This window comes from Coturnix japonica, chromosome 10, assembly GCF_001577835.2.
Source record: "Coturnix japonica isolate 7356 chromosome 10, Coturnix japonica 2.1, whole genome shotgun sequence".
NCBI classification, from domain to species: domain Eukaryota; kingdom Metazoa; phylum Chordata; class Aves; order Galliformes; family Phasianidae; genus Coturnix; species Coturnix japonica.
In genome coordinates, this window is record NC_029525.1 from 11048007 (window position 1) to 11064646 (window position 16640).

The window sequence follows — 16640 nt, forward strand, 5'->3', positions numbered from 1 at the left end:
TCACATTGATAACATCAAAAAGAGTAGAATATATGGGACCTGGAACTAAGTACAGCTCTTGCTGCTAAGTGGTTTTACCTGAGCACCAGCAGCTGCATTCTCTATTAAGTTGTTGTTTGGATTTGCAATCCAGAAAGTGCTGACAGCCCTGAAAAATCAAAATCAAAATGATCCTGAACAGTTACCAAACAGGAAGGGATACGTTTTCATAGCACTGTGCTGGACTTCAGCCACAACCCTCCTATTGACTTTAAAATGCCACACAACCTTTTAATGATACTCTTGAAGGGAAAGAAAGCATCTAGTGATGTCAGACATTCATTTATAAAGCCACATGCTGAACAAATAAATTATACGAGACCATTAACACAAAATTCCAGTTCTGTTAAATGCACCTGAAGGAAACCTGATGTCTTTATTTCTTTTCTTTTTCCCCAGAATTGAAGTAGCTTTGGAAAATGTCTGAAAAATGAACTTCTGGGGTTTCTTTTGTTTTTGGATCTCTGGGGGCAATGGCAGGAGGCAGGGGATCTGATATGGATTTATGATGCTTCTAGTTGGAAAACAAAACAACTGTCCTTGCAAGCCACAAATAGCTCGTTAAACAGGAGATTAAGGAGGTATTGTTTTGACATTTGTTCAAATAAAGAGTTTTTGCCTCAGAGGGAGGATCAAGTAGTGGCACAAACAGAAGCCAGATATAGCTATGAAAACATTATCATCTGTTGTCTTGCTTCATCTGATAACATCTTTTGCTATAATGAAAAACACATGAAAAAAACACTGCAAACCTTTTCTCATGACTATACCAACTAATCGGATTGTTCTTGGCAGGAAATCTCAATAATTTGTTGTCTACTTTAACTACTGTGTGATCAAGAATCCCCACTCCTTTGCATGAGTAGAACGACTAAATAGGTGTGCAATAAACATGTGTTATCTGTACAATCAACCTTAACAACAATTATTGTTGTAGAAATGCTAATTTGATTGGATTACTTACATAAATAAAATAAGTAGAACATGAAAATACAAATTTCCTTGGCTAAATTATATTCTTATTTGCAAATACTAGGCAGATCAGTACCTGAATCCCCTGAGTGCCCATGTTATAGCCCCTCAGTACCCAAAATGGAAGATAACTTTGGTAAGCTATAGCAGTGTATCATTTACTGTATTATACTCTCACTAAATCTCCTCATGTACTGTAGGTGTTTGTGTACCCGTGTCTTGCTCATGGAGCACTTACATGCAGTCAGTGCTTGGCACCGGAACGTAATTCCCATAGACGTGGTTCCTGATGGCAAGGCACATCGCTTCATTGCGATCCGAGGGCAAGATGGTTCCTGACCTGGTGAGCAGGCCCAAGTTGTGCTGGAACGTATTGCGCTGCTCCGTCCCATCCTCAAGGAAGAAACAGTGCCCCAAAGTGTCATAGCCAATGGTGTCTTTTACCTGGAAAAAAGCATACAGACCATAGATTGCAATGCTAACACAGGTGGGAGCAATGACATGCTTTGCTTAGCAATAAATTCTGAAACACTAATGCAAGGGTTTTGCCATTGTTCTGCACAGCACCTTCATGTGCACTGGTCCAGGAGATAACACTCATGCAGTTTGCATGAGTGGACTGATCTTACGCAGCAGAACAGCTATTAAAATTACCCTGAGGAAGATCATATGCGTAATCAACAGAAAGTTGTGAAATACTGGATTTAAATCTGCTCTAGGAGAGTATGTTTGATTCAGAATCATGGCGTGAATATCTAGGTAAATATCTGTGTGTCTTAAGAGGCACACCAAAAAGGTAGCCTAGTTAGTTCAGACGTTTTCATGACCAGGTTTCCCAGATAAAATTTAAACAATCTTTAAAATGCAGTGTATGAGGTAATTTGTCTTTTCAAGGTTTCTCATCTTCTTCCTCCACTCTCAGAAGGTGCAGGTCCCCTTCATGTAATGATCAGCTTGCAAAGAGCTGGTATTTCACTATTCAGCCTATTTAAGATTAACTGACATGCATTAAATCCTAATTTGACCAAGAGGACTTAGCACAAACCTCCTTTGAAGTATTGCCTTATGAAGGCAAATTTAGAAATCCTTCCTTTAAATACAAATACTAAATCAGGTTAGTTAAAGTACAGCAATTTGTTACTAAATCTTTCTGAAACTGAACTTTGTACTTCACGTGATCCCTGCCAGCGTATGTATTCATTCTTCAGGCACGCAAAATGGCTGTTGACGTCAGTTAGAGTTATGTCCATGTAAAACTGCAAGATTGATTAATATTAAACTGCTTGGTCATTCCTGTACACAGAGGGGAATTTGAACTAAATCCATTTCAGTTCACATCCTGTGATCACACCTTAATGGGCTACAACCATACATAACATCTGGAGTCACAAACAGTATAGTTTCCATAAGTATATTTATACTGGATTTCATTGCTTCCCTGGCAGTCGCTCCTTGAATTTGTCATCTGCTGCTCAGTGAGGTGTTCAGGTTAAAAATAAGGCACCACACAGCCAGGTACCCAACTCTCAGCCAATACGTTTTTGGAACTGCACTGAGATTCTGCATGTGAGTGAGATAATGCAGGGTGAGATACAAGGAAGGTAACAAAGAACTCAGGCACAGCGACACACAGAGAAAGCGTGCCCATCAGCTGTGGCTTAGAAATGCAGATATGAAATGGATTTAGATAAAATTGCAAGTGCCCCTGCCAACCTGCTACGAACAGTAAGTCCAGCTGCTTATATCCTCCCAAAAGATGGACAGGAGTCGCACTGAAGACTATTTTTGGAGAGAATGTATAAAGCAAGCTGCCTGCAGCCGTAGAGCAAAGAGCGTTTCAATTAGGAAGTTTCATTCTTAGGAATTTAGCTAACTTCAGCTAATCTGTACTTCAGAGAAGTGCATTATAAACCAGTCCTGTCACCAAAAATAGATTTTAGCTTTAATGAATATGATTTGTGGTAGCTTCAGAAACACACAGAAGCCCTGAAAGCTTGCACAAATGGGACTATACCATTCACTCTCCTGTCCAGAAAAAAAAAAACAAAAACAAGATTTAAAGATTGTTTACATTAGCACTGAATGAGAAGGGTCACAGAATCATATAGAATGACTTAGGTTGGAAGAGACCTTAAATATCACCCAGGTCCAACCCAACACTATGGGCTGGGTGTCCTCCCAGCTAAGGCAGCCCAGTTCCCCATCCATCCTGGCCTTGAGCACCTCTAGGAATGGGGCACCCGCAGCTGTCTGGACAGCTGTGCCTAGCCATGCTGTTAGATCAAAACAGCGATAACCAATTGATTCCAGCATATCACAGACAGAACTAAAGGCTTGAAAAGAAGAGCCACCTTGCAGCACTGTGACATCAGTACATTACAGCAGGGCCGCACACAGCGTTGTCCCCGCTCAGCCCAATGCCAGATGATTAACATGCTTCTAAACACTGAATTATATATAGTTCAGCAACACAATATAAGTGACCTTGAGGCGCTGCAACTTTATACATGAAAGAGTGCAATATTCTGCGGTATGTGTGACGTGTGTCAGGGCAGTGAGCAGCGTGTCACTGCCTGCTGCCCAGCCACAGTGAGTAACCCAAGCTGCAAAGCGGCTGCAAAGGGGCACGAGGCTGGCAGGCAGGAGAAGGGCCTGGCATACAGCTCCCACCTATGTTATCTAACTTCCTTGCACTAATACACACACCATTCTCTAGAACTATGGACTATTTTATCTTAAAGCAAGGATTTAAAATTCATTTAAATTACCCTCATTGACATCATTGAAACCACACTATTCTTCCACTGCATCACATATTTAACCTTTGCTATAAAACCTATTGACCAATTCATGGACTCAAAGCCCTCAGGCATCACCTGCTGGTGGCCTGGATCTCACTCTTTGATTCCTAATTTTGTACCTACTTAATCTCACACACCCAGATAACCCATTGACAACCTCCCTTCTGATAAAGGCCCAGCGTATGCATCATTATTTCTCAGAAATAACACTAATGTAAGGCTTAATTTTTCATGCCTACCAGGTTCCTGCTATTCACAGGGTATCCTACAATGGGAAGAGAAAGGGAGTTGAGCTGTATCTATACACACTGTACAAGTCTCCTTCCACATAAGGGCTCTGTCTACAAAAGCAGAAACTACAGCCAGAGTGAATTACATATAAGAGAAAGTAATCCATAACTTTGAGTGGTCTGGACATTGTAAGTACTGTTCAGAATCATAGAACAGCCTTAAAGGCCATCTGGTCCAACTGCCCTGCACTGAACAGGGACACCTACAGCTGATCAGTCGCTCAGAGCTCCATCCAGCCTGACCTGGAGAGTCTGCAGGGATGGGGCACCCACCTAAGAAACATGAAAAGTGCTCTCAATAATGCAAGTCCAGTGTTGCATCTTAATGAATACAACCCCCTGCACCAGGGTACCACCAGCTTGTATCCATGTCACATCTTATAGTGCTTTATGTCCAGAACCGAGAAAAACTTTCCAGGAAAACATCAGAGGTCATAGATAGTTTTGGGAGTGTCTCTGCTTACACACACATCAAATGAATGAGGAAATGCCCATGAAAACCAAAATGCCATTCAGGGTCTGACAGAGCAATTGGACGTGTTGGGACTGGAGTGGGAATCCACATTTCCAGCTGGGGCATGTGTGGTTTTTTATGTTAAGTTCCTCTCCCCAATAGCTTTGTGAACATCTGGGTCAAAACCAAGTTCCTGAAGGCATTTCTGGGTCTATACATCTCCTGTTGCATTCCTATTGTATTGTGAATACTTTTGGATTTGTTTCACATTACTTTGACTTGAACAACTCTCATCTTTTTTGTTTTATTTCTGCTGCAAATTAAAGGTCCATTGTTTCAGTCAGGTGCATTAAAGAGCATTGCTTTTGTTTTAAATGAGAGTTTATAGGACCACAAACTGCCCACAGTAATCACGGCAAAGAATTCACTATATCTGACCACATCATTAATAATATTAATTATCAAGACAATACAAAGTACCCAAAATTCAACTATTAGAGCTGCACTGTCAGAGCTGAAGTCCTCATCTGTCAAGTGAAGTCAAGACATCCCCTGGGGAGACTTGTTTGAGCATTCTGATTTCTCCTTGCATCTCAAATGGATCTTAAGCAAAGAAAATAACTTGGTACTAATAAAATAGGTTTCCTACCAGCAGGCCATGAGTCCCATGTATGGCAACACACCTAGAGAAGCAGTGGTGGATAGCCAGGTTATCGAGGTACGTTGGGCGCTGATACCCTCCTCTCTCATCGACATCCGCAGCCATGTGAAAGTGCACAGGGTAACTGCCGAGGATTTGCTGCCCCATGTTTTTTAATTCCACACCTGACATGTGCACAGAGCTAAAATTTGCCAGGATCTGTTGAGAGAAACGTAGATCTAAGTAAGGCGTTGCAACAGAAGTAGACAGAAAAAGAAAAGATTTTTTGTTGTTGGCTTTTTTTTTCCTATTAGGCAATATGTTTGCAACACAAGGCAGGCCTGATCCCAGGGGGTGCCAGCTCCCCACGGTGACTCACAGCAGCACCTGCAGAGGAGCTCCAAAGAGAAGCTGCCAACCAGCATGTACAGCGTTCAGCAACAGCTGTGTGTCAATCCATTAACATCTTTACAGACAAAACACCCCTACCAGCTACAGAAAGAGATGATATTTACCAACAGGCTCTATTTCATGACAACTTAATTTCTGTCAAGTGATCTTAGGCCAGACCTGCACAGATTTTCACCAACTGGTAATGAATTTATTTTACACAAAGCCTCTAGAACAGCAAAACTTTGAACGTTGACTGAGAATCCTTGGGGCAACCCAGAGAAAGCAAAGCACAACAAGAGGACCCAGCACTCAGTTGAGCCCTGAACAGAGCAGGTTACTCAGTAGATAGTACAATTCCTTCAGCAATATCTTGCAACATGTTCAACTTCACATTGACCCTACTGCGATGGAGCTGATGAATCTACTCTGGCCTGGAGAAGGGCATGTTTTTGTGTATGTGGTGAACAAATGGCACAGCCCCATCACAAGTCTCATTTTGCAAAGCAGGCCAGCAAACCTTCCCCACAAATATCCTTTTTCCCCAGACACAATGGCAGTTTTAGGCACTATACTGGAACCCACCTATAAGAATATGCATTAAAAAATCACTCACTTTAATATGTCCTCCAAATGTGTCAAAGGAGAAAAACTGACATTGATTTTCTCCATAACAGGAGTCTTCCATTTCTCCTTGGATAAGTATATTTCTAGTCAGTAGACCAACCTCTGCCCTCATATCGATGCCATCTATGACTTCACCAATATGAAGATAAAGTGGGCTGCCTGTGGAAATTGGAAACCTTTTTGTACAGAGTGAGCACATGTTCATTATTGCATCGTTCTAAGTAAATGCACAACTTTCTTCCAAGCAATCACCGAGTTTCAAACATGTCCAGCAGTTAATGACTGATCCACAGCACTTCCCTTGAGTTCTACAAGGGGCAGCTGCCTCAGGTCAGACTTTAAGTCTAAGCACAACACCGGGGCCTTTCAGCTCTCCCATGACAGGGGCACGGGCTTAAGGGACCATATGGGTTAAGTGACCATGGTGGTGATGAGCTGACAGTCAGACTAGATGATCTTAGTGGTCTTTTCCAACCTTACTGATTCTACGATTTAGCTAAGATGACTAATTAACGTGAATGTAGAATGTAAAAGACTTGACAACATAAAGATTTACCTCAAGTAAGAAGCTTAATTAAAAAAATCTCATACCATCAATTTTCACTTGATTGCTTTTGCATTCAGGGCAAGAAAGGAGATTGAACTCCTCAGCCTGATGCATGGAATAATCCGTACTGGCAATGACGATCCTGTCACCAGGTAACCAACTTCTAACATCATCCACTAAATGGAGAATTATTCCTTTGGACACCTCCACTTTAAACCCATTATGAGGCACTCCTGAAAAATGAAACAATCCAATATTTCTTTCTTTACAATTACACATGCCAGAGTAATACAATTAACCAAAGAGCCAACTATGTAGCTTTTATCTAGGTAACCTCACGTACAATAGAAGTGCTATCAGTGTGACAGCATCATCTCTTTGCAGGTATAAAGTGGTACTTTATAGGAGTGCTAATGTTAGCGTGATCACCGTGCATATGAGCAAAAGCCAATGGCACGAATATCATCGCACAGCTCAGGTTCGTAGCAGAGAGAAAAGACTGAGCAAAGCAACAGAAATAATTATCAGCAAACACAAAACCTTTTATCCATCCACTGAAAGCAGTAACGGTGAAACGGGTTCCGTCGTAGGTGAGGAATTCTCTTTGGGCTACGGCTAACCCTGTCGTCCCATTCCCGTGATACTCTCTCTTATCCTCTACCGTCGATAGCGGATCCCCTCCTAGGATCCCCACCAGCGCCCAGGGCTGCCTGGAGGAGACGAGGAAGGATGCGGCGGCCGCGGAGCTGTCCATGGTCCCGAGACCCCCCGGAACAAAAGTTCGAGCCCCGGCCCCCGCCGCCCTCCGGAGCGCTCACCTGTATCCCAGCCGGGAGATGTGTCGGCTGCTCAGTCGGTCCCGCAGCATCATTCGCGTCTCCAACGTGAGGCTCCGGGCGGCCGAGTCCCCCACGGCGGCCGCCACCACGCTGCCTTCGGGCTGCAGTGCCAAGAAGTCTCGCAGCCGATGACACTCCGCGACCCGCAGGTGGGTGTCGAAACGCCCGACCGCTGCCACCCGCCCCGTGTCGGCGTCCAGGATGCGCAGGTTGAGCCCGCGGCTGCCCCACCGCCGCTCCGAGGAGTAGGGGCCGTGGCGGAGCCCTCCGGGGTGCAGGGTTTTATCCAGCAGGCTCCAGGAGCGGGGCCGCCGGCCGTGTAGTTCCAGCACCCCGCCGCGACCCACGCCCAGGAACTTCTGCCCGAAGCCGTCCACGGCCGCCCCGTCGGCGGATCTCCCGTACAGCGAGATGGTGGCCCGCGAGGCGTACGGGCAGCGCTCCGAGCCGATGTGCAGCTCCCCGCCGTCCCGGATGAGGATGTAGCGGGCCCGCAGCGTGATGGGCGGCCCGTGGGGGCGGTCGGCGAACACCACCTTCCCTGAGAGGGCGCGGGGAGAGGAGTGGGGTCGGGAGCTGGAAACGCCGGGTGCCACCCGCATCCATCCCCTTCTTGGTCCCCAGGGCCGCTTACCTCCGTCGCGGATAACGAGGGAGTGGAAAGCAGCGGAGCTCTCGAGCCGCAGGGCCGCCCCCCGACCCACCACGGCGTGACGGCGGGTGTCGGAGCCGGGGTGCCACGGGGCGAGCTGCGGGGCGAGCTGCGGGCACGGCCCTGCAAGAGAGGGGGGCAGCGGCAGCGCGGCGACGCGAGGCGGTGCGGGGGGAGCGGGTGTCGCGGTACCGACCTGATGAGCGCTGCTGCCGTTCGCTGCTCCCGGCGCGTCCCGCGGCGGAACCGGTACCGGTACGAGGGGCAGAGAGCGCAGCCCCGATACCTGCTGCCCCGACACGTGCGGAGCCGCGCCCGCCGCTTCTCCGAGGCTTTGCACGGAGCCGGCGCAAAGACGCATTTGGCTTCGGATCGTTTCTTTTTTCTTCTTCTTTTCCTTTCCCTTTCTTTTTTTTTTTTTCCCCTCCACCGAACCGCACACACAGATACACAGAAACCCCTCCCGCTCCCCACAACCCCGAGCGCAGAGCGGCGACCACAACAACGGGACGAACAGAGGGAGCCGACGAGGAGAAGAAAAAAATATATATATATACTATATATACCGCACCACCACCCCAGCGGCAGAACGACGGGAAGCGCCGGCGGGTCCCAAAGTCCGGCTGCAAAGAGCGCTTACCCAACGCCGGCAGCGCGGGGCCGCAAACTTTGTCGGCCGCCTCCCGGGAGCTCCCGACACGGCTGCTGGGCACGGACAGAGGCAGAGGTAGGGGCAGAGGTAGGGGCAGAGGTAGGGGCAGGCAGGCGCAGGCAGCTCCCGCTCCTCCACTCCGGCTGCCTCCCCTCTGCCTCCCTATTTATATCCATCTTCCAGCCGCCGGCGGTGCCCGCACTGTTTACAGCAGCTCCGGCTGCTGCTGGCTCCTCCCAGACGGGAACGATCCCTCCAGCCCGGACTGACATCCGCGGCCGGCGTCCAGATGCTGGGGCTGGGGAGAGCCCCCCCTGGCAGGCCCTGAGCCTCTGGGGCTGTCCCCGGCATCCCAGGGGGTTACCCTGGGGACTCAGAAGACCCAGGTACATTGTGGGGTTTGGGGCTCGCCTTGGGTTCCCAGGCACAGTGCGTGCTCCCATGGGGTGCCCTGTCCTACAGCATTCCTATAGGGAACATCAGAACGCAAATATCCCCCGTGACAGTGGGTGAACAGAGAGGTGTCTGTCACCTCACCTCATGTCACCTGGCTAACCTGAACACACAGCCAAAGACTTTCCCTTTAGAAGGTACCTCAAAGAAATCCACATGCATTTACCCCCTCTGGCATACACCACACTCTTCGCTCTTGCAGACACCTGCCCAGCCTCGGTGCACATGGCAGTGCCACCACCACTTGTATTTTCCATAAGCCAGATGATCACCTTCTCCCCAGGCTGTAAAACACAGCAGAACAGAGCTTCCTGGGGACACCACTTACTGCAGTCACTCCTTCCCATCCCTCATCCCTGGCTCTGCATCAAGGCCAAGCCAGAAGGCAGCAGTGCTCCCACATACAGCCAAAGCAGAGTGAAGCCACAGGTGCTGTGTTCTCAGTGACAGTTGTGTGCCATCATCTGGTCAAACCGCTTCAATCTGTCACCAGTGAAATCGACTCCAGCTGAGGCTTCCTTCTGACACAGGGCAAAAAGAGGCCACAGGTACATTAGTAACAGTGGGCAGAATAGAAGATGCTCCCCTACACCCTGCTCTGGATGCCCCAGCATAGGGGAATACACTGGGGGAGGCTCGAGCTGCCACCTTTGCTGCTGGCTGTTCACTGATCGTGCAATGCTGGCGCTTCTATTCCTGTCTCAAACAGCTTTTGGCATTTTCCTTCCATAAGGGAAGCAGCATTAGTCAGTGCTGTGCCTCGTTCTTATCTGAACGCGACATGTACGGACGTGAGGTAGGGCAGCCTGGGTTTGTGGTTTTGGCAGATAGGTGGATCTGCTGGTGGGAGCTGCAGGCAGGACGAGACAAACAGGAGCGTGTCGTCTCCAATTACCCTGAACCCTTTGGTTCTATGAGCTGAGCTGGAAGGGAACCCAAACCTTCATTTTATGCTTCTCGGGTCCCTTGAAGCCTCATAGATTTGTATTTAAAACATGGACTCTGTATAAGATTCTATGGACTTACTTGCGACCTAAATACAAGATGGCAACGATTAACCCAACCAACGCAGTGATAGCAGAAATAAACAGACTTCAGTCAGTCCACAGCTCCATGTGGGCTCAGTGAAGCTGTCAGCAAAGCCAAAGGTGACTGTGGTTCCTATGGGCCTTCTTTGGAAAAAGAACCCTAAATTTGGACAGGGTTTGAATCCTTCACAGCCATTTCCCCTGCAGCCTCAGAACCCACAGCAATGCACCTTTGGGAGCCTTTTCCAAGGCAAAGAACCCTCCTTGGAGGCGAGCTGCCTATTTTCTCCTATATTAAGCTTCCACTGGTTGAGATTACAGAGCAGATCATGAGGATCACCTCATTTCTTTGAAGAGCGCCGCTTCACTTCCAGCAAAGCACACACATTCTGCACATCGGTGCCTGCGAGCTACAACCCTTTCCTTTTTCCTGCCATGGGAAACCACGACAGCCTACATCCTACCGTCCATCTTCCTTGAAAACAGACAAATAAACCCGATCTCACAGGGTGGTTCCTAACAGCCCGTTTCCAGGGCACACTCCCTGGCTGACCGCTATCCTGTTTCCTTATTGCCACCCGAGGAAAGGAAGAAGAAGGAGTCAGCATCCCATCGGTAACGCCCGCTCCCACGTTCCCCCTCCGTTCTACTCCGCCACCGGCCGGTAGGAGACACCATTGCACAGCTCTCAATGCCGCTCAGAGCCGTGACTCGGGCATCTCCCGCAGCCCCCCCTCGTTAAATCACCAAAGTTTCTTCAATACATTTTCCCTGCGCCTCTTCCTCGTTGCACACCCTCCATCCTCTGTGCTTTTCCATCCTCTGTGTTCATTTGGGTTATTATTTTTTCATGCTCCATTCGCTCAGTGACAGCACTAACACGGCTCACAACTGACCCACGGCACATTGCCCTCCTAATACCTCACTGCTGGAGCGCCTTCAGCCCCCGGCCACAGAATCAGAATCATTTGAGTTGAAAGGGAACCTTCAAAGCCATCTGGTCCAACTGCCCTGCACTGAACAGGGACACCTACAGCTGATCAGGTGCTCAGAGCCCATCCAGCCTGACCTGCAGTGTCTGCAGGGATGGGGCACCCACCACCTCTCTGGGATCTCTATGAGCCATAGCTCAGCCAGGCACTGGGGCCTGAAAACCAAAGCAGTCCCACCTCACTCAGTGCAACCCAGGATCAAAGCACACCTCTGTGAGTACCTACCACTGTGCTCCGCTTTGGGCTTCGGTGGTATCTTCCTTGCTTTCAGCATGTGCTGCTTAAGCAGAGCGAAGACTTTGTGCTGCTGGCCCTCAGTGAGCACACCCATGTTCCCCAGCAGTCGCAGCATCCTGTGCAGCAAGAAAGGCCTCAGCTTGTGCTGAACCATCTTGAAGGCTCTGATGGACATTTTGGGTAGTTTGGTATCTCGGTCACAGTCGTACAATCTAAAGAGGTTCCAGGCCAAACCAGGTCCAAAGGCATCCACTGAAATATATCTGGAGAGTTTGAGGAGCACGTCACAGGAAAACTGCTTCTCCTGCAACTCCCAGTCCTGGTTGTGACTTAGGGAACCTCTGCTGGCATTGGGATGGAGCTGGGGGCTGGGTCTGTGTGGGCCCACAGCCCTGGGCAGGGTGCTTTGACTGCGCTGCTGTTCTTCGTGCTCCACATCCCACCATGAGCTGCTGGCACCTGGGCTGTGCTCTGAAATAGTCACAAATACAGCAAAACCCATTAAACACGAGCAGTGAAGAACACTGATGGGCCTACACACACATACATGCATATACACACTTATCTATTAATGTTCTGCAATACCTCTGCATGCACTGCAGACTGTTGAATTGCTTTGACAAACTCGCTGTGTGCTTCCCCAGGTCAAACTTTGAGGTCCAATAGTGGGGTAATATATATATAATTAATGTTTTCTAGAATGCTTTATGCGCATTATAAAACGTTTATAACATTTTCTACAATGCTAAACGGCTGAGCAAAGCCATTGTCTGGATGCAACAGGGTTTGGCTGTGGCTAACGCATTGCTGTGGGTGATTCGGGGCTCACACAGCACTCCTCCATCCAGCCTGAGCCCAAAGGTCCAATTTATACCCTGAGAAGTGACCAATAAAGCAATTAAATTCAACATCAGGAGGTTGCGACTTCGCTGGAGACTCAGGAACATCCATGAAAGCTTTACTGATGAAAAAGGATGAGGAACCCGAAGCAGAATTGTATCCTGCACACAGTGTTTAGAACAGTTAATGCTTTAGCACAAGGAGATACCACTGAATGCTGGAGGTCACGTCCCTGAGCCCTGGAATGTGCCTGCAGTGCTCCCACTCATTGCTGAGCAGCAGATGAAATGTTCCATTTCCTACAGGTCCAGCACGGCTGGGAAGCTTCAAATACCTTTTGTTTGATTTCAAGTTTGGAGTTATCAGCCTCAAGTAGTTGCAGCTCACCATCCAGGGGATCATTTGCGTGTTTGAACCAAATTGGTTACACGTCTTCCTGCTGTGCTGGAGGATTATATAGCAAAGTGCAACACTTATGGCTGTCATTCATTGCTGAAACATAACCCTGCACTACTGGGAAACGGCAAGATGTGACCACCAAGACCAGACGGCAGCGGGTAATTCAGGAGCATCATAAGGGCTGTAGCACTTTGCATCCTTCGTTCAGAGCAACCCTCAGACATTGCAAGAGAACAAACAGCCCCATAAGTGTGTCCCCAGCCCCATAAGTGTGACCCATAACTGCATCCTCAGCCCCATAAGTGGGAACACAGCCCCATAACTGCATCCCCAATCCCATAACTGCCTCTCCAGCCCCATAAGTGGGAACACAGCCCCATAAGTGAGTCCCCAGCCCCATAAGTGCGTCCCCAGCCCCATAAGTGGGTCCCCAGCCCCATAAGTGGGTCCCCAGCCCCATAAGTGTGACCCATAAGTGACTCCCCAGCCCCATAAGTGTGACCCATAAGTGAGGCTCCAGCCCCATAACTGTGACCCCAGCCCCATAACTGTGTTCCTAAGTGCCTCCCCAGCCCCATAACTGCGTCTTCAGCCCCATAAGTGTGACCCATAACTACATCCCCAGCCCCTTAAGTGTGACCCATATCTGCATTCCCAGCCCCATAAGTGTGACCCATAACTGCATCTCCAGCCCCATAAGTGGGTCCCCAGCCCCATAAGTGTGTCCCCGGCATAAGTGAAGCACGACTTCGAATAACCGCAACTTCGGATGCTAAAAAAGCCCAGAGGAACTACGGAGAAAGTGAACGAAAGGCCGAATGCACGCAGCCACCTCCAAAGCCACAAGCAAACCGCGGTGCCCAGCAGATCCCATGCGGGCACAGTCCGCCTCCAGCTCCCTCCCATCGGGCGGCGGTCGGTGCCGGCAGCCGCACCCAGCTCCCATTAGAGCAGCCCCAGCCCGACGGCAGCTCCATCATCACCATTAGAGCAGCCCCCAGCCCAGCTGGGCTACAGACCGCAGCATGGGGAGCCCCGGGCCGGAGCGTCACCGCCTTCCTCTCCCTCTCTCCTCCTCCTCCTCCCCCCTCCACCCCTCTCCGCTCCCCGGAGGCCGTCACCGTATCGCCGCTGTCTGGGGACGCTCCGTGCGGCTTCGGGCCGGGCTCCCAGCACCGCCACCAGCACCAGAACCAGGGCGCAGCTCCTCGGGGGGCCCGCGGCCGCCCCCAGCCCATGGGGGGCACCTGCAACACACACACACACACACACGGTTCAGGTCGGTCTCCCGCTGCTTCCCTCCCTCCCTCCCCCTCGCCGTTCTGCCCCGCTCACCCGGCGGCATGTAGGGCTGCCGGAGCCGCGTTGGATGTGGATGGATGCTCTGTGGTTGTCGAGGCTTCTCCAGCCGCTGTCAGCTCAGCTGTGCCCGCCGCCCCCCGGGGAAGCTGCACTGCCCACCCCGCAGCTCCTGGCAGCCTTACAGGGCGGGCAGCGTAACCCACAGCGCAATGAAAACCTGAAAGCAGCACGTTTACTGTTACAGGAGAACACCCTGAGGAGGCGAGGGCTTTATTTTTTCTCTTTTTTAGGAGACAGCGTGGTTAATTCGCAGCCTTTTCCAACCTGAGACCCAAATATTTCACAGCTGAAAGCAATCTCTCCCCCTGACCCTCAACCCAGGTTGGAGGAAGAAGTCCTTGGAAAGCAATGCAGATGCAGGAGGTAATTTGGGGCTTGGCCCATCCACCACCACAGAATCACAGAATGACCCGGGTTGGAAGGGACCTCAAGGATCATGTAGTTCCAAGCCCCTGCCTGGCAGGGCCACCAAACATACACCTTTACTAGATCAGGTTGCCCAGGGCCCCGTCCAACCTGGCCTTGAACACCCCCAAGGACGGGGCATCCACAACCTCCCTGGGCAGGAGGCTGAGATCCAGATCATCCTCCTCTCCATCAGCACACAGAAAACAAACCACCACGATCACGGTGCAAGTTACAGCACTGGATGGTGGGGGGTTGCACCAAGAAGGGAGGGTGGGTGTGGAGGAATCAGTGAAATGGGACTTAAATAGGATTGTTAATTCATGTTTGTGAGAGCACAGCTGGGGGGGGGGAGAGGATTTTTCCAGGTGAGAATAAAGGTTTGGTGCTCAATAAATAACCCCAGGAAGAATGGGTCGTTTAGTGACATATAGTAAAAGCAAATACAATACAGGTTTATTAAAGGGATGGACAATACTACATGTAAATATAGGTTTGGGTTATTTCCATATGGGTCAGTGCCTGGAGCAGAGCTGCCCCACACTGCAATAAGGACACAGAACCAGGGTAAAAAAGAAACACAGCAGAAGCAACAAGGGTGAGAGATCTCAGTGCAAACACGAGTTAACAGTTCTGTAAACCTCAAAGGACACACATCCAACCCCATGTAAAACAGAACCTCCGAACGTGAAACCAGTACTTTGCTCTGTTTCACAGCACAGACCTGATAGGAGAGCACAACTCACCTCCTTGGAAATAAAGAGTCGGGTCGCTGATGCTGTTGTGCCGTATAAACAAAGTTAGCAGGTCACACAGGAAGAAGGGGAGGAAAAAATGTGATTTATTTACACTCCTGGAAGGCCCGTTGCATAATTTACCCAGGCACACACAGCCATCTTCACTGTGACACCTCGGCAGCTCTAAAATATGCATAGCAAGTTCTCATGAAGGCCCACGTTATGCATTTAAATGAATCGACGTTTGCAGTTGGCTGCAGCAAATGACTTCTTTAGCCCCATCCCAAGTTTCTCTTTCATAACCTCACATCTTCCCCCTCTTTCTACATCTCAAATTCCTGTTCCTTTAAACAAACGGGGACCTGAAATCCGCTGTCACTCATGTCAACTTATTTCACGAGTTGGCTACAGGCTTTAACTAATATCTCTAATGCAGATGGGCAGCAGTGCCCTGAAATGCCCCAGACAGTGATGCCTTGGTACAGGGGAGAAGCTAGAAGTTTACACAGCAGAAAGAAGGCCACTACTATTTATTTTCTTTACAGGACTTGCCAGGAAACATTAAAAACATCACAACTCACTTCAGAAGCATTCAGTGGATGCAGAGCTGCAAGGAAAATGGTTTAAGGGATGCAACAGGTGGGCAGATTGTTGACAACAGAGAGGGAAGAAGCCCAGAGCACCAACAGGTCACTGATTATCGCTGTAATTAACAAGATCATTAATTAAACATGGATAAACTGACTGCACACATGTGGGTGTCATCATTTCCCCCCACACCACTGGGAATGAAAATACCATTTTCTTTCCTTTGAGAGTAATAGGCAACATCAAGGACAACAGACACACCTGCGGTGCTGACCATCCTCTGCTGCTCTGTCACAAGGTCTCACAACAACTTCAAACTCTTCTGGGCCACAACATAGAATCCAATTGTAGAATGGCCTGGATTGAAATGGACCACAATGATCATCTGGTTTCAATCCCCTGCTGTGTGCAGGGTCACCAACCAGCAGCCCAGGCTGCCCAGAGCCACATCCAGCCTGGCCTTGAATCCTGCAGGGATGGGGCATCCACAGCCTCCTTGGGCAACCTGTGAACAGTGTGTCACCACCCTCTGCATGAAGAACTTCCCCCTAAGATCCAACCTAAACGCCCCCTGTCTCAGTTTAAGACCATCCCCCCCCTTGTCCTATCGTGTGTTTATCTGTTATTTATAAAACAGCTGGATGCATTTTCAAAGTAATCTTTTGAACATTAGATTTATATACCGAGCTGCAAGGA

At 49.2% G+C, this 16640-nt stretch overlaps 2 protein-coding genes and 1 long non-coding RNA gene across 5 annotated transcripts in view; 1 reads left to right on the top strand and 2 right to left on the bottom strand.

Moving 5' to 3' along the window:
• LOC107318795 (cell surface hyaluronidase-like) overlaps nucleotides 1-8694 on the bottom strand; it is a 39927-nt gene extending 31233 nt beyond the window's left edge. For 2 of the 3 annotated variants that reach the window (XR_001557497.2, XM_015873040.2), the window contains exons 1-8: nucleotides 8234-8694; nucleotides 7579-8140; nucleotides 7301-7470; nucleotides 6805-6993; nucleotides 6203-6372; nucleotides 5206-5415; nucleotides 1250-1455; nucleotides 79-148 (exon numbers count right to left, since the gene is read on the bottom strand). Coding sequence is in view for 2 of the 3 variants with exons in the window: in XM_015873040.2 (XP_015728526.1) it covers nucleotides 79-148; nucleotides 1250-1455; nucleotides 5206-5415; nucleotides 6203-6372; nucleotides 6805-6993; nucleotides 7301-7470; nucleotides 7579-8140; nucleotides 8234-8612 (1956 nt within the window). In the remaining variant the exon portion in view is untranslated. The remainder of the gene's footprint in view (nucleotides 1-78; nucleotides 149-1249; nucleotides 1456-5205; nucleotides 5416-6202; nucleotides 6373-6804; nucleotides 6994-7300; nucleotides 7471-7578; nucleotides 8141-8233) is intronic. The other variant, XM_015873039.2, reaches the window with a different exon arrangement.
• Nucleotides 1-14061, bottom strand: part of CEMIP (cell migration inducing hyaluronidase 1) — a 102495-nt gene extending 88434 nt beyond the window's left edge. Inside the window, exons 1-2 of the mRNA XM_015873036.2 lie at nucleotides 13974-14061; nucleotides 8892-12084 (exon numbers count right to left, since the gene is read on the bottom strand). The gene's annotated coding sequence lies outside the window, so the exon portion shown is untranslated. The remainder of the gene's footprint in view (nucleotides 1-8891; nucleotides 12085-13973) is intronic.
• LOC107318799 lies at nucleotides 14014-16360 on the top strand. The gene is made up of 3 exons (XR_001557504.2): nucleotides 14014-14131; nucleotides 14445-14577; nucleotides 15902-16360. It is a non-coding gene; the product is annotated as an uncharacterized LOC107318799 (long non-coding RNA).
• Nucleotides 16361-16640: the final 280 nt, after the last annotated feature.